We start from the raw sequence: 17446 nt of genomic DNA on the forward strand, positions 1-17446 counted from the left end.
TTTCAAATGTCATATAACGGCTTCTTTTGCAATTTAAATCTTTTTAAGCTAAAAGCTGTTCTGGACTGAGGATAATGAAGCTGCTTAAAGCAGTCTGAAATAAAATTAATGAGTAATTTAACAAATAATAATGTTTATTTATGTTGCATTGTTGCAAAAATTAGGAATAAATGAGCGTGCTAATTATTTTTGTTTCTGAATCTTTTGTTAGATTAAGCAGCTTGTCATTTAAATATGTTCTAATGCAAAAAAGGAGGACATTTAGCTAATTGTAATCGTTGTATGTTCATTTTATGATAATTTAATCAACTACGTTAATTACTTGCAACATTTCATCAAACATTACAATTCCATCAACAATTCTTTATTCATGAACCCAGAATTAGATTTAATTGAAAAATAATAAACTTTGCAAGTTTTTAACTGCTGTTTATTCAAATTCAACCATATTTGCTTATTTGAAATCAGGAAGATGCTCTGACAAATTATTGTAAAATTAGTGATGGGAACCCAGTGCATTTATTTCAAATATTGTGTTTAAAGTATTTATGTTTGAATTCAATTAAGAATTTTCTACAAGTAAATTTTTTTCTTTTAATTATTTATATACCAGTAAAATATTTTCTTAAGCATGAAATCAGTATTTATTTCAACAAAATGCTTTCTTCAACTGATTCAATCATGCTTTGGAAATATATATTTTTGCTTTGTACTTTGCAGAATATTTTTCATTTAACTGAGGGTGAGTTGTTTATTTGTAAATTTCTAATAATGCTTAAAGAAATTCATTATTTAAGCAAAATATCATTTTTCTCATTTTGAAATTACTTTTTTGATATTAAAGTCTTTTGAAATACTTTTATTGTATAATTTTTAACATACATTATAAAAACAGCGTTTATTACATTATGATATATTACAAACAGTTTGTTATTGACGTCAGTGTTAATCAATTTATTATTATTAAGGTAGCAGAAGATCAAAATTCTTAGAAGGAAGCTTAGATCGCATTTTACAATGCACAATCGAGAAATCGCTCAGCGATCTCGAAGATTATGGATGCTGGTGCGGATCAAAAGAAGGAAATGGGAATCCAGTAGATGCGATTGACATTTGCTGCAGACATCACAAAGTATTTTTACAATTACTATTGAAAAGTGCTTCCTGCAATATTTTCACCATGTTTGCTTTGCCTTATGATGTTACGTGTTCCAAAAATAATCAACAACCTCACGCTATTTGCACTGGTATTTTTATTTTAATCAAATAAGTGAATAATATTTAAAATAATTGAATAACAATTTCAGAAAATATGGCATCTGTCTGTGCAAAAAAGTTATGCAAAGGTGATATTTGGCTAGGTAACTGCATCCGAAAACAAATTAACGATGTTGGATATTTTAATAAACCAGGTTGTTCTAATTACAGACCAACAAGCTGGTAGCATTCTTTTAGATAAATAATAAAATAATAATAAATGAACGACTGATTAGCTTTTAAAGAAGCAAAAGCCATCATTTAAATTTTTCAAAAGCTTCACATATTTCAGTGCATCGCATATTTGCAGTTTCAAAAAGACTCAGTTCAATACTGAAATAGCAATATTAACTAAAATATATGAAATAACAAGATGTAATTTTTATACAAAACATCTACTTATGACAGCAGTATTAATTACCATCAGTATATATTCTAAAAGAATTTTAAATTCTTTTTTGTAATTCTCTAAATTTTGAAAGTTTTAAAATTTCAGTCTTACCTAAAGTAAACGTTATCAGAGCTTATGTGAGATTAAAAATATACTATTTAAAATGTTTGTCCTAAAAAATTAATGCTTGATAAACATTTTTTGAGATTTTATAAATGCGCAAATAAATAACTGAACAGCTCTTAAAGTTACTATATTTATATGCCGTATATCTATCTGTAATTTCAAATGTTTATATAAGCTATAAGCACTAATAAAATCACTGCCATTTTTGCTGCAGCATTACTTTTATTCAGAAGTTCGTAAATGCATGTAAAAACGCTTTTACAAAACAAATTACATAGCTCACAATTACTTGAATAATTTCTACAATTCAGAAATCATACAAGTTTGCATTGTAAATACTGAAAATATATAATTTAAATAAACGGAATTTTAATAGCAGCACAGATGACAGTTACACACTGTTATACTTTTTGAGTTTATTTTTCATGCTTTATTGAATATACATACCACAGACTACGAAGAAACATCTAGCAAACTGTACCTCAATAATGCGCAGCAAACAACGCAAAAAGATTTCACAAAAATTGATATGTTTCAAAAATCATTTTCATATACTACACACAAATATGAAATCGAAAATCAAAAAAGCTGTTATACAAACAAAAACACAACAATTTTTACAAAAAACTGTTTAAAATAGATATAAGTGAACGAAAAAAAGATCCAACCAAACGCACCACTGCGAAAGAAAGAAAATAGCTCAACAACATGGTCAAAAATGCACATACAAGACTAACAATATTCATACTCTAGGAATAAAAGCGAACAAAAATCTCTCCTTGAAAAAAGCAAATTAAACGCAGAGCTGATTCACAAAATCGTCTTGCTACAAAAATTTCTGCTTCCTAATGAAAAAAACGCGCAATCAATAAGTTGGAGGTTGATAAGGCGCTTCGAAATTAGTAGGTGCAAATGTAGACTGGGTGCTACCGGGGAAAGTCGACTGCTGGTATGGTTCTTCAGCATATCCTGCATAAAAGTAATATCAAACATTTTATTATTGTTTGTATAAATTCAAAGTTCTACCAGTAGGATATGTGTATGGTGAAGCGGAAAAGTCTTGATCATATGTAGGCGCAAATGCACTTTCTGCTCCTTCTTTATATCGTTTCCAACCCAAAAATGCTAATCCGGCCTAAAATTAAAAAAAATCCGAAATAAAAACTATATATTCATCATTTCACCACTAAATTTACCCAAGAAATTGTGGAAAAAAAGCTAAATGCTATGGCAGCTTCGCAAGGAGATGCGGCTACTTTCATCGCATCCGTTAACTTCATTGAACTCCATTTGTTTGCCAATGTGCAAAACGCAATAAACCATAAAAATGTCATAATTCCTAAACAAAACAATTTATATGAAAAAAAAACTTATTTGCCAAAATTTTATTCATATACATAAAATTGAGAAAATTTTTCATTTAGTCTATATACCTGAACTAGCTAAGTCACCAACGACAACTCTTTTTCTGGTACTGATTGCACTAATATTTTCAAACATAATGTCTAATAAAAAAATAATTTAAATTTTTAATAAATGGATTAAGAATCTTACCAGAAACAATCATTCCTATGCACATCAAAAACGACAGTATACCCAATCCGTTTCCAAATGTACAAGAAAAATTGCTTTCTCCAAACAAGCAAATCACATCACCTCCTGGATTTTTATACCATGCTCGGGAAGAAATGGAGCCAAACACAATTATAGCGAACAGCTAAACAGGAAATCAATTTAAACATAATATTAATGACAAAATGCTAATATTAAATTTAATAAATAATCAAAAGAAGAAAATCTGAAAGCTTATTTATTATACAATTAAATAAATGCATCAGCTACAAATAATGCTAAGTGATGAGAAATTTTTGTTAAACTGCATAGTCAAATCTTCTCAAAAAGTAAAATTATTCTATAATAAAACTGACCATAGTTTTGGCATATAATTTTAAAAAAGATCATATATCACAAATTTATATATAAATGTATATACAAATACAGTTTTAGAACAAAATCATATGGTGACCGTTAATGAATGTTGCTTAATTTACTATTTCACTTTTCTTTAATAAATAGAATTATATACAATCATTATAATTTTATTAAAAACCAAATCTGAAAAAGTAAAGCCAACAACAACTTACATTGCCAATTTACTGTAATACTGTAGTATACCGTAAAATCTACACATTTAACGGAAAATTCTTTCCAACATTGCCAAGTGAAAGTAAATATTTATTACACATAACAAAACAATAGAGCTGTATAATTTGTTTTAAACACTTACTAATATAATGAAAATAATTTATAATACTGTAACTGTCATCTCAACATCATTAAAAACGAACTAATAATAAACATCCCATTTTGCTTATATTAGATATTTATATGTACAATTACTACAGTGCATATTCGAGAATATAAAATTAGTAATCTGCAAAAGCAAAGAATAATTGCTTTTGTGTAGTAATGCATTCTATTTTTATAAAGCATAAGCAACATTGAACTAATCAATTATACATTAAACAGCGTTTCTTGAAACATGTAATGATTTATCAAATGCATTGAATGATGATTTAAAATATGAATAACAATTGATTTTCAAAGAATATTCCACTAATAGATCATTATCAACATCAGCAGAAGTTTTACTTCAAAGCAAGCTTAATCTTGCATACTGAGGGCACACTGGTGCAAAATTTGAAACAGTGTCGTGGAAAATGACATTATTTTTCCTCATATCAACTTATATTTCAGTTATTAAACTGATAGCGGTTTTAAATAATAAAGTAATAAAAGTACTAGTAAACTGGAAAACAACAAACTGTAGTCAATCAGTGTTTCGGGTAATGGTTAAATTTGTGCAAAACAAAACTATTTCAAAGCACTTGACGCCACTGACTACTTTACATTTAAAGTAATCAATACAGAAAGTGGATCTTCGCTGTCAATTCAATAGCAACATCGATTGACAGCGTTCCCAGCTAATGCTTAAATTCTCCGGCCTGGTGAACCTAATCAAAACAAGCTGCGGTGAAATGGAAAACACTTCTTAGTTATTACCCAAAAGCGTTTCCCATGAAGTAAACAAAATAAATAAAAGAACAACTGCTTCAATAGAAACGGAGCAGATGTATTTACGCTTTATCTCTACAACAATGATGAATGAATAAAGTGCAAAATTTTGCATTCACTTCTATTATAAAACACTTCCTGTAGAATCATTGTTGAAAAAAGCATTTACAAATGAAATTTTATTTTCAAAAAAATCCATTCTTTGGGAACATTAAACAGTGAAAATGAATGAAGCTGCTATGTATTATATGAAACAGAATTTATAATTTGGCCATAAATATAAGCATATACATAAGCAAACAGCGTAAAAAATCATGTAACTAAATATGTAAAATGTATAATAACAAAATATACACTTTTCACGCTTACTGATAGTTCCATAAGGAATTCATTAAGAGAAGCAATTAATCACAAAGGCTTACCAAACATACTGCCCGTAAAATGCATCGAGGATTCTGAATAGCTTTTCTCCAGTTGATTTCTGAACCAGCCATTCCAGCTCCATAGGCTCGACCGGTCATGTCCATCTCTATATGTACATACAACTTTAAATAAAATAAATTTTAATAAACAATATTTTCAAAAATCATCTGTTAACACAGAAATAACCTTCCCAAAATTCAGAGCACCTTTGAAGTAACTGAAATCAGTCATACTGTATATTATGTATTTAGAAAACAACCTGAAAATCTGAAATATTAAAATGTCTTACATGAATAATTTATCATGTCGCTTTAATGTCTGAAAATAAAGTCACAGTTAAGAATAATGCTTTGAATGAGACGAGTGAAACAACTGAAAAGACAAATTAGGTAGTTTTTATTTATATTCTTTACATTTTTCAGATTATTTTAGCAATAACAAAAATCAATAAAAAAAATAAATTAACAGAATGCCAATATAAGTAATTATAAATTCAGTAGCAGAAGTTTGCAGAATATGCTTACTATATAAGCACATTGAAACATGCACTGCGTATTTAGAAATATAGCTTAGTAGTATTTTTAAGCTATTCATTCACGTGAATTGGAAATTTCTACTTCAACGCAGCATAATATCAGTTAAGGTGTATTTCTTTAATAATATGTGAAATGAGAAGAAGGAAAACTTTTAATAAGTAGAGGTTTCACCTAAATGATTTTATAAATTGCAAATAAACGATGGATGGTAAAATGATTTTACTTGTTCACATGCAAGATGATTGTGTATTTCGAGTTCGAGTTTTAGTTGCACATTGAATAATTTTTCTTAATATAATCAAATTGATGTTTAAAATATATGAAAAACCAATTCATACTTAAATCAGCTTAAATAAAAGTTTTGAAATAATTCCATTAGCAACATTTTAAAATTGCTTTTTTTCTTTATAAGGTTTGCATTTTACTGCAGAACTATTAGCCCGATAATGCCAAAGAGTTCCTTCGCAATCAAAAAGCTTCCTTGGAAACGTAGGTGAGCATTGTTTTGAATACACTTCTTCAACTGATATCTATAAATAAAATTAAACAGTCGTTTTATTGAATATTTAACGTCATACGTTTTTAATAATTGTCGCTTATTATGTTTTAAAAAGATATTCTTACTTTTTCCTGTACACTGCAGGATGTTTCAGCGGCAATGAAGTTTACATAAGTGAGCACTCTGTTTTGAGAGGTGTGTTCAAGTTTTAGGACTCTGTGAAAAAGACCCTGTGATTTGGATTTTTCTTGATTAAATAATGTTTCCTTGGCCATGTCGAATGCATTAAAACGTACGGAAGCAACTACAACTGGTTCATCAGTAATAGTTAAATTTTGCGACTCTGAACTTTCTTCAAAGTCATTACTAACTATATCTCCTTTTGCAAATGCACAAAATATGAAAAAAGTCAAAATGTACATATTCATCCTGCAATTGCATCAGTATTTAATTCTTGAAAAGTAGCTGCATATATATACGTGTTTGTGTGTGTATACATGTATGGAGGAAGATGTGCATGCACGTCTGTGTTTATAACAAATGTGTGACGCAACAATTTTCCGGAACAACATTTGTGCAAATACGCATGCACTGTTATTACAAATTACTGTTATTTTTGAAAAATTCATCTTCAGTTAATGAAATATAAATTGTTATTTAGTAAGTTAGAAATTAAAATCATCTTTACATATAACGAATGCTTAAATTTTTAACATTTAAATTTACACTCTAAATTCATTTAAATTATACACTCTAAATTATAGTTAAAAAGTGAATGCTATAATACTCAGTCAATAATATTTTGAAGTTTAATAACTATTTATACATAAAATCAGAATTTTATTATTATTGATTTTATTGATTTGATAAAGAATTTTATTGATGCTTTTTGTTGAAAAGTGTTTTGATATTTCACCATTAATATAATAAAATATGATATGAAAATATGATGAAAACTAGCGTCATTTTTATTGTTTGTTTTTGAAATATTAGTCAGTAATTTCGTGATTTCTCCAACCGCCCATTGCAGCTATTAAACGGCTTGGAGATTTTTCAAATGGACTTTGATAAGCTTTTGCTACAAGTGAATTTGTCACAGTCGAGTGTATTTTCGGTAAATATATACTGCTGTATGTTTTCATTTTTGTGTTTTTAATTTTTGAAAGACTCAACTTGCGTCCTGCCATCTCTATCCATTCTAAATACGTATTAACACGGACAAATACTGCCGCAGTATTGGGTAAGTCGCATGCAACGTAAGTGAAGCTTGCAATGCCAATCTGGTAAAATCTGTCGTCGATCAAACAAAATAATGGACCTCCGCTGTCACCCTAATTAAACAGCATTTTTTAGACAGATATATTAAATCAACAGTAATTATACTTGACAAATGCTATGTCCACCTTCCAGATTCCCAGCACAAATCATATTGTCACTCCGGTATTCTTTCGGGCAAAAAAAAGCATCCTGTAATTTTGCTTGGACAACCTTCAAATATCCATGATCTTCTTCTAAATTAATGAAAAGAAAAATGATATAAAAGTAATAAAACAGATAAAATTTCTGCACTGGTTTACTTTACCGTAAGTTTCGCCCCAGCCTGATGCATAGCAATCCGCGTCACTTGGCAATTCCATATTCACTTTTGGCAAGCATACAGGCCTTATATGATCTGTAAATACTACAGGCATTTCTAATTTAAGAATGGCCACATCATTTTCAAATGATGTGTTATGATAAAAGTGTGATACGTAATTTTTCACAGATAAAAAAAGTGCTTCTGGTTCTGCTCTTTTTACATTATATTGTCCAACTGCGACATTTATATTTCCTGGTTGTTTGTATTTGTTACTAAATACAACTGCGCTCATTTATGTGGATACAATATAATAGGAATTCAAAATAAATATGAAAAAATATTCTAAACAATATATTACATTATATTAAATAATTTTTAATTTTATATGATTATTCTTATTTTTATTTTTTATATAAAATATTTTCTGCAATTTCTAGCAAGACTCATAAACATTATTGTTAGCAGCATTTATAAGCTTTGAAAATTTTATCATCTATTTATTTGCCTAAAGTGCTTAGATAAAAAATATAAAATTATTTTTTCAACTGTTAAAATATGAGAGCAATTTTAAAAAATTTCAATCAGTTTTATGTTATTTTAAAATTGTCATTATTGTCAGATTTATTGGTTTTTTAAATATTACTTCAGAATAAACGTTAATAACTGTTTTTGTAGGCTATGGAATATTGATTTCACAAAATGTCATAAATTATAACTTATGAAGCACAAAATGAAGCACAATGATTAAAAATTAAGCATTGTAAAATTATTTACTTTATCATTAAGCAATGTGCCGCAGTGAGGACTAGGGAAGTTCTGTTTTCACCGTCAATGGAAATTAAAGTTCCACCGCAGGATTGAATATGCAACTCATCATGCGGGAAGACCAGATAGACCATCCAAGGAATTGAACCTGGGTAAGAGTTCCAACCGCCGACAATGCGATTCTGTGATGGTAGATTTTTTAACTTATTTTGATAAACCGATTTTCCACAATAATGTGAGTTAATAATCTCTGCCTAAAATTGTAGTGAATGAACAAAAAGAAAAATGAACCTAAAGTTTAATTTAATCAAATGAATCCAAATTTTTAAAATCTTAATTCAAATTCATCTTCATTATGTTTTTAAATTAAAGTATAAAAATTAAAAATTAATGTAAGAATTTGCTTGCTAAGCCATTAGTAATGTGCAATTATTTGAACTTTTATGCATGAGTGCCATTGCATTGATATTTAAAAATCGCATGCAAATTTATTATTATTCATAAATTGCATATAAGCGAATTACAATAAAGAACAAAGCTGATGTGTAAAAATTATTTGTAAAAAAGTGTGAAACTTTACCGAAATAGCAGTGAATGTCAGTATGTGAAGTAAGACGTAGGCTTTAATCATCTTATTTTAATGTTTCTTTGTTCAATGAATCCAATTGAGCAAAAAGTCAATCTTTTATATATCGAAGCAGCGCTTAATGGAAAGAAAATGTTTCTTAAATTAATATTTATAGAATCTGTGTAATAAAAATCAAATTTTAAACGGCAGTTGCCTCTGCTTCACGTTGGCAATTAATTTCACCTTTAATGGGCAATTTTTCTCCAGGATATGAAGTTTTTTAATTTTTTTAGAATTAATATACCTTAAAAAAGATAAAAAACTAATCAACTGCCTTATTTTAAATATTTATCCACATCGAAATCAGTTTTTGAAAATAATTATTTTCATAATTATTGTTTTAATTGCATTTGCATTCTAACTGACGTTCAGCTGCAACATTTGTTGATTAAGATTAAAAATTTTTTCCTAACAAAATTTGAATTTTTTAAAATAATTTGTGAACAATTTTTATTAGTTAGCTAAGATTTTTATTAGCAAATTGTGATAAAGCTATTTACTTATTTGAATCCATTATGCTTTTCTGTAGTAATTTCTTCTCTCAATGTAAATTTGAACATTTGGCCCGATTCAAATATTTCTGTTGAATTTTAACACTTTTTTCAGACTAATTAAATTTGTCGTGATGTTAATTTGATGCATTTAAAATTTTTATTCTTTCTTAATGTCCAACACTGCTATTTAGCAAGCATTCATTTGGCTTTAACTTTCAGTGAAATATTATTTTAATAATTGATAGTTCTCAGTTGCAGGTCAATCTTTTATGATTTTTTGTTTCCATAATTAATAATAAATATGAAATATAATTATCCTTTTATTGCTTAACTAATTGAATAATATTATAGAAAGCAATGAATGCTGCACGCATATGATTTAAGGCAATATGCATTGTTTGTTATGTTAAATATTTTATTTAATAATAATTTTAATTATAATAATTATTAATTAAAATTTAATATAATAAAATAATAACGTTTAATATATTTAATTTTTATATGAATTTTTATGAAATAGATTTCATAAATTTTGAAACAATCAGTTAATCTTGTTTGCTTGCAAGCAGCATCTTGCCTTTGCTATTTCATTTATTTGATTTATTAAATTTTCCTTCGACATATTGCAGTATTTCAAAATTTTGTAAATCTGTGAAACTCTTTATTTAAAAAATAGACTTTTGAAAATAAGCAGTTTTGTAAAAAAAAAAAGTTAATCAGTAATTTCATGATTTTTCCAACCGCCCATTACAGCGATTAAACGACTAGGGCTGTTTTCGAACGGGCTATTATGAGCTTTCACCATCATTGAATTTGAAAATTTCGATTGCATTTTGGGCAAAAAGATTAAACTAACTGTTCCATTTCTTCTATTATTAATTTTAATATTTTTCAACGTAAGAGCAGTTTTTTCAATCCAATCCAAATAACTAGTCACTCGGACAAATGCAGATGATGCACCCTGTAAAGCACAGTCATTATAGCCGAAGCTGACAATGCCAAACAGATAAAATCTGTCTCCGACCATGCAGAATAATGGACCGCCGCTGTCACCCTAAATTAAAGTAAACTGAAATATTCGAATAAATGTTAAATAAAATCAAGTGACAAATATTTTACATTGCAGACGTCATGTCCGCCTCCTAAATTGCCGGCACAGAGCATTTTTTCTTGAAAAAATGGTCTTGGGCAAAATTTGCTCATTTGGAGTCGCACTTTGACTATTTTTAGCATACCTTCTTCTTTTTCCACTAAACATTAAAAGATGAAATTAAACTTTACAAAGATATGGATCCACCGTTTACATTTTTTTCAAAAATATACCTACCGTTTGTCCTACCCCACCCAGCTGCATAACATTCTTCTCCAATTGGTAGTCTCATATTTGCAGAAGGCAAGCACAGTGGCCGAACATATTTTGTGAATAGTACCCACTTTTCCAATCGCAGAATAGCAATATCGTTTTCGAGTGAATCTTCATGAAAAAAGTGTGAAACGTAGTTTTTCACATGAAGAAAGATCGCTTCATCTCGAGCATGTTTTAAGTGATTTTGTCTAATGGCAACAAGAATGTCTCCTGGCTCCTTATACTGATTGCTAAATTATTCAAATTTAATAATGCAATTTAACAAATATAAAACTTTCTTATTTAATATGGGATAAATATTAAATAACCAGAATAATATTGAATTGTTATTAAAATGATCTTTATTAAAAAAAACTTTATAAACAATAGGATTGAATAGCAAAGCAGTATAACAACGTAAATATAGCAATTTGTTTTGCTGGCAGAAAGTATAGCATTTTAAGACATCTTAAAGAAAGTTACAGTCATCTTAAGTATGCAGTCATACTGTTACATCTGTGAATGGAATATTGATTAGCGATATCACTTAATATGGCGACAAAAAATAAAGATGGATATTTATGGATAAGAAATGATAGTTAATTTCTCAGTTTCGAAATAAAGAAATAAAACTGAATTATGCAATAACTTTCATTCACAATCCTACTATATGCTCAGTTTAGAATTTTATCTTTATGTGAATGTGGAATAATTCAAATCTCTAAGGGTAAGTTTTGTAGCTTAAAGTAGTATAAACTATCTCATGTTGTCTTACCCTAGTTTCACACAGTGAGCTGCAGTAAGTACTAAACTAGTGCTGTTTTTTCCATCTACAGAAATTAATGATCCGCCACACATTTGTGAAAAGCCTTCTTCTGCTGGAAACGTTAAATGAACCATCCACGGTAAAGAACCATCGTAAGCTTTCCATCCGCCAACAATTCGATTTTGGATTTTTTTATGGTACGTTAATTTTTCTTGATGAACTGATTTTCCACAATATGGAGAATTTACAATTTCTGACTGTAAATTAAAAGTTGAATATATATATATATATATATATATATATATTTCTACAGATTTTGAAGTTGAATTTTCATTTATCCGTATGAAATAGTGGAAAAGTATTATCAAACTTAGCTGAAATAAAAAACTATAAATGAAATGTTGGCATGTTATTAAGTTATTATTACTTGCCATATGCAGAGAGTAACTGTTTGATACTCACCAAAATTAAATTTAATTTAAGTAAAAAGGAAAATGATACTATGTAAAAAAATAAAATCATTCTATGTAATTGTCAATTTTTGCTCGAAACGATTTGAGTATAAATAAAAACAGGAGTATTTATTTTTTTGAAACAGACAAGAAAAAATAATAATTACGTAAGCTCATTTGCATTAGTATGTTATATTTTTAGTTTATAATTTTAATTTGCTAATGTTTTTTAGCAGCATTTTTAGCAGCAATTATATATTTTTTGTACAAAAATGTTCCTCGCATTCAGTAATGAATAGCAAATTGAAATGACGCAGAGCATTTTATTAAAGAAACATAATTAATCATATCACAATAATGTAAACTGCATTAGCAACCCTAAAAACGAATGAACTCCATTAGTCATTGTGGATAAACGTTTAGCACTTAATTATACATTTTTTGAGCACCAATCCACATGTTTAAAGGGCTGTGTAAATTCAAACCAATTAAGAGGTGAATAAATAATTTTGTAGAGTAAATTTTTAGTTTCGTGCAAAATTTGTTAGAATATCATTTTTATGGCACAGATTTTTTTCACTCTTTGATTTTTTGTACTTAATTCTGCAATTTATCTACTGTAAATTTCTTTTAATATTATTAACTTATCACTTCAAATGATCAAATACTAAAGTTTTCTCATATAATTCTTAAATAGGTACTGCACTTGCTTGACTTATTTGAATTCGCAAAAGTCATGTCAAGTATCAATTAAGATGAGTTAATTAAATTTAATTATATTAGTTTGATGGGTAATAAAAATTAAATAAAGAGTTTGAATGCTTTTGCTTTTTATTCAATAAAATATTCTAAAATAATTCCCAAGTGAAAAAATGTCAAAATAGCACGTAGAAATAATCATAAGTTTATTATCTAAATCTAAATAATGTGTTTTTCATTATCCACACAAAGTTGAACAAAGTAAAATGTTTATGAAATATTAAAAAAGTGTTTTTTGAAAAAATATAAATAAAGGTCAATAGCAAATATTGTATATAATAAGATTTTAATTTGCTTTTGAGGAAAGCGTCATTAATCAAAACAAGGGTTAGTTATCACTAAAGTAACTGACACTAATCTATTTTAGTTAGCAATACATTTCTGATTATTATTTGAAAATACACGTTCATAACTTTTTCTGAAAATCATCAGTTTTTAAATAACTTGAGTACAGATTTCAAGAAAAAAAAGAAAATTTTTATATCATTTTATTTTAATAATTAAAAATAATATATCAATCACTGAAGAAATATGAGTTATTTTTTACAATAATTTGGATCGAGCAGATGCGACTCAATCTCACCAATGCAGATTTTCATTTTGTTCTCCAGGCTTTCAAGCTCGGCAATCTTCTTGGTCAACTCTTTTCCATCTTGATCCGTTTTCTTGATGTATCGTTCTAAACGAGCCTTCTTACCTTGCAAATGATGTGACATTTCATTCAGGTACTTTATTTCTTCGGTGATTATTTCATTTTGTTTTAAATAAATCTCCTCATTATCTTTCTCTTCATTATCTGATTCCAAACATTTTCCATAAAATTCTTTGCCTGCGATCTGTGGTATTAAAGCATTCAACTCGGATTCCAACTTTTCTAAACAAGCTGTATATTGTAAATTTTCATTTTCCAAGTTTGACTTTAGCTCCATCAATTCCAAATTATTTTTCCACGAAGCTTGTAATTGACCAGATAAAATATGATTTTCTAATTTAATTCTTTCTGTCAGTTTGGTCCAGTAGAGTGAATCGATAATTTGCTGTTGTTGCCATTGTTGCACCGTAATAAATTGGCTGACGAAGTGCATCTTTCTTGATGTCGAGAAGTAAGCTTGGTTTTTGGCCGTGATGTCTGAATTCATATTTTTCAGCTCTTCTAAGAGTTCTGAATATTTTTTCTGCAGTTCAGCACTTTCATCTTTATGTTCGGTCTTTTCTTTCTGACAATTCTCTTTGAATTTTTGAATTTCTTCTGCAATCCATTCTGCATCCGCTTGTATAGCCCATTCTGCCTCGTCCAGCAGTTCATTCAGATCTTTTTGCTCATTAGCTGTGGATCTGTTGCACTCGTTGTTCAAGCATTCCTGAATTGCCTGCATAAATGAACAATGCTGCACAGTTTTATCATCTGATTCACATTGCGAGCGTAAGCTGTTTAGCAGTTCCGTTCGCATTTTGATTTCACGTTCAAAAGTTTCCTTTGCAATCTGCAATGCTCTCACTTTCGTTTCACAGGCATGAAAACGAATCTTTTTTTCTTTGATCTGCTCGTTTTGCTGCTCAGTAACTTTTTCATAACGGAACATATCTGCCCACAAATTATCCAAAAACCGTTTAGCATCTGCGGCTAAAAGTGACCGAGTGAGGAATTCTTCCGGCGGCTTGCAGTCGTTGGCAAGCAAAATTCCGTGGTATTTCTGTTCGCATTGCTTTAGCAAGTTGTACAACACTTCAATCAAATGCTTCAAGCGCATGACTGTACCTTGTGCAAAGTTCAGCTCTTCAGTTTGATCGGCCATCTTCAGGGTCGCATTTCTTGGATATGGAATACCGTTCCAAAGAGCGATCCCTTCACGCAACCAATTCACTCGTTCAGTTTCCAACAACACTTGGGTATTCTGGTTGGCCATTTGTTCCGCATAGCTGTTCAATTTCGCTTTCACAAACTTCTCGTCTATTAATTTCACCTTAGAATCACTGGTTGGCTGAGGCTTGCTCAATGATATGCAAATAGAGCAAAGCTGGCGAGAAAGCAATCTTGATCGGAAACACAGGGAGTGGTAGTCTTCATTTTCACAGGGGGGCAGGGTTTGAAATTTCAGATCAACCAAACCAGCACCCTTCTCTTGAACAAGCTTTTCCAAACGAAGATACATGCTGTTCAATAAAAGTGACAGATTATTTATCTCACTGCTGCCTTTGTCTGTTCCAACTGAAAATGGGAAATGGCTGCCCTCCAATTGTAGAACGATCTCATTGGCCGGGATGTCGCAACAGTCGCTGTACATTTTCAAAAATTGCTTGGAATGCTCGATGTCGTCAGTTGCATGTTTCAATGATGCTAGCAACACATTTTTCAGCATCTCATGCATGACCTTGGAACGTTGCTCTTCGTTGATCTTTTCGTAAGCATCCGCACGAAGCACAATGTCGCTGTTCTTCTTTTTACCTTCGGACTGATTGTTGTTGTTGTTGTTGCTCATTTTGAAGAGACAAAATACCGCTCAACACGTAGTTCGCATACAATCTGATTAAATTTGCTCCTTTTCCCACATTTCAACTTTAAAATGTTCAAACTGTAAATTTGCTTTAAAGTGCACTTTAAAATTTTACAGTCTGTACATTGAGTTATTTATTGATCAAATTTTGTAATATTCAAAAATTAAAGATAAACTGAAATAAAATTGGTCTTATTACTTTAATAATTTTTGAATATTTGTTTACAAGTCTATGGATATTGTGTGATTTTGAAATTATGCGCAATTTAATTTGAATCCACTCTTATATCATATCTTTTACAACACCCTTTTGTATTTTAAATAGCATCAATAGTTTTATTTGAAAAAAGTTTTTTTTAAACTGAATACATAGTCGTGATTATGAGTGTAGCGATTTCTAAAAATAAATGTACACATGTACGTATGATTTTGTTAATAAATTTAGCTTTGGGCAGGATTCATTTAAACTGAAAGATAACGGTTTATTGCTGTATTTTTGAGTCGCTTGCCCCAATTCAGTCTAGTTTCAAATGTATAATTCAATATGTCAAGGAAAATAGTTTTCTGAGAAGAATACTTAAAATTACCGATATATGAACATTAATAAAATGGAAACATGAAATCACTTCTGAATAGCAAATGTTGAAACGAAAATTTAATTTTCAAAGATGTAATACAAATAACGTTTCCTCCAGTTTTATTTGTATAAATATATGAATGTACAAAAAGTGACCTTCAAAATTACTTAACGTACAAATTATTCAGCCTACTGTCTGCCTTCTTATGGATAATTTCAATGAAAAACCACACGTCATTTCAATACGTTTATAATGCATCCATTTACGTATAAAATTGCATATTTTAAATTTGAATTTAAAGAGGAAACATTTCAGTGTAAAAATGATCAGAAATTAAAATTTTTGTCTTTGTCAAAAAATCTCAGTTTATGCTGAAGATAAAATTGTCAGCACAAATAGCAGTGCTCAGACTAGTTTTTGTGCATTCCATTCTTGACTAAAAGATGTTCAAAATATCACATATAAAAATTTGAGAATGTTTATGAACAAAATATGCATATGCATATTTCGCATGCAACAATACTGATAAATAATCATTTATCCGTGTTGCGTAATATCTGTTCAGTTGTACATTATTCATGTTTATTTATACACAGTTCATAACTTTAATTTAAAGCATATAGCAGTTAGCACGAATTTTAACATTTTCCCGTCACCTTAAAGCTGTTTTTTGTTTCAAAAGAAATTCACTGAATAAAATGACAGCTAAAACAATAACACAATATTCTTGCTTGTACTGCCATATCTTTTTTACTTCCAAAAGCTAAAAATGCTGATCAGATAAATTCCGCATATTTATACTGAATAAAGTTTAATAAGCAATAAAATTCCAATTAATATTTGATCAATGTCAATTAATATTAATTAAAATGTTTGCACCCATACTTTCGTTTTGTATTTGCAGTTAAGTGTATAAATTTCACTTTATTGAGTGCGTGAAATATTTGCTGTGCCGCAATCAAAAACTTTGACCCAATTATAAAAAATTACTAAGAAAAATCTAACCTCATTTAATTCTGCGAAACAAAGTTGAATATGAGAAGTCTCACTTTAATTAATTGTAATGACTTCCATAACTTATTAGCAGAAACTTATATTGCAAAAAACAACAGTAAAGTTGATCAGTATAAAATATTCCTATATCATATAAGAATGTCATAGTAATTAAGCAAAAGAGAAATTTTAATTTCAAAACAATAATTGACAAAATATTTTAAATAAATGACTGATATTGAAATTATTATTAAAATTCATTTTTATAAAAAAAATTGTAGAAAT

The 17446-nt window shown here is 28.9% G+C and overlaps 3 protein-coding genes across 3 annotated transcripts; 1 reads left to right on the plus strand and 2 right to left on the minus strand.

Annotated features, from left to right (window-relative positions):
* The first annotated feature begins 657 nt into the window (after positions 1 to 657).
* On the plus strand, positions 658 to 1594 carry Tsp_00749 (phospholipase A2 KBf-grIB). Its single transcript, XM_003376491.1, has 3 exons — positions 658 to 742; positions 969 to 1132; positions 1550 to 1594. The coding sequence occupies exons 1-3, from the start codon at positions 658 to 660 to the stop codon at positions 1592 to 1594; spliced, it is 294 nt and encodes a 97-aa protein (XP_003376539.1).
* Positions 1595 to 2639: 1045 nt separating this feature from the next.
* Tsp_00748 (enteropeptidase) lies at positions 2640 to 7998 on the minus strand. Its single transcript, XM_003376492.1, has 14 exons — positions 7890 to 7998; positions 7691 to 7818; positions 7326 to 7638; positions 6787 to 6898; positions 6433 to 6736; positions 6234 to 6338; positions 5562 to 5590; positions 5459 to 5531; positions 5281 to 5394; positions 3329 to 3491; positions 3208 to 3279; positions 2971 to 3113; positions 2801 to 2909; positions 2640 to 2743 (listed from the first exon to the last, which is right to left on the minus strand). Exons 1-14 carry the CDS (start codon positions 7996 to 7998, stop codon positions 2640 to 2642), a joined length of 1878 nt encoding a protein of 625 aa, XP_003376540.1.
* A 658-nt stretch (positions 7999 to 8656) lies between these two features.
* Tsp_00747 (putative prostasin) lies at positions 8657 to 15575 on the minus strand. The gene is made up of 6 exons (XM_003376493.1): positions 13679 to 15575; positions 13473 to 13513; positions 11894 to 12141; positions 11101 to 11369; positions 10893 to 11023; positions 8657 to 8905 (listed from the first exon to the last, which is right to left on the minus strand). Exons 1-6 carry the CDS (start codon positions 15573 to 15575, stop codon positions 8657 to 8659), a joined length of 2835 nt encoding a protein of 944 aa, XP_003376541.1.
* Positions 15576 to 17446: the final 1871 nt, after the last annotated feature.

This window comes from Trichinella spiralis (assembly GCF_000181795.1).
Source record: "Trichinella spiralis strain ISS 195 chromosome Unknown Scfld4, whole genome shotgun sequence".
NCBI classification, from domain to species: domain Eukaryota; kingdom Metazoa; phylum Nematoda; class Enoplea; order Trichinellida; family Trichinellidae; genus Trichinella; species Trichinella spiralis.

Excerpts from the sequence above, each read along its gene's own strand:
- Tsp_00748 (XM_003376492.1), bottom strand. The coding sequence starts at position 7,998 with ATGCCTGTAGTATTTACAGATCATATAAGGCCTGTATGCTTGCCAAAA. Across the intron at positions 6,899-7,325 it reads TTTAATAGCTGCAATGGGCG|TGCATGCGTATTTGCACAAA; the intron begins GTTGGAGAAATC and ends TTGTAATAACAG. Across the intron at positions 3,492-5,280 it reads CTCGATGCATTTTACGGGCA|CTGTTCGCTATAATTGTGTT; the intron begins GTATGTTTGGTA and ends TTTCCTGTTTAG.
- Tsp_00747 (XM_003376493.1), bottom strand. The coding sequence starts at position 15,575 with ATGAGCAACAACAACAACAACAATCAGTCCGAAGGTAAAAAGAAGAAC. Across the intron at positions 11,370-11,893 it reads GCTCACTGTGTGAAACTAGG|CAATCAGTATAAGGAGCCAG; the intron begins GTAAGACAACAT and ends TGAATAATTTAG. Across the intron at positions 8,906-10,892 it reads GCGGACATGACGTCTGCAAT|GCAGAGATTATTAACTCACA; the intron begins GTAAAATATTTG and ends CTACAATTTTAG.
- Tsp_00749 (XM_003376491.1), top strand. The coding sequence starts at position 658 with ATGCTTTCTTCAACTGATTCAATCATGCTTTGGAAATATATATTTTTG. Across the intron at positions 743-968 it reads TATTTTTCATTTAACTGAGG|GTAGCAGAAGATCAAAATTC; the intron begins GTGAGTTGTTTA and ends ATTATTATTAAG. Across the intron at positions 1,133-1,549 it reads TTTGCTGCAGACATCACAAA|TGCATCGCATATTTGCAGTT; the intron begins GTATTTTTACAA and ends CACATATTTCAG.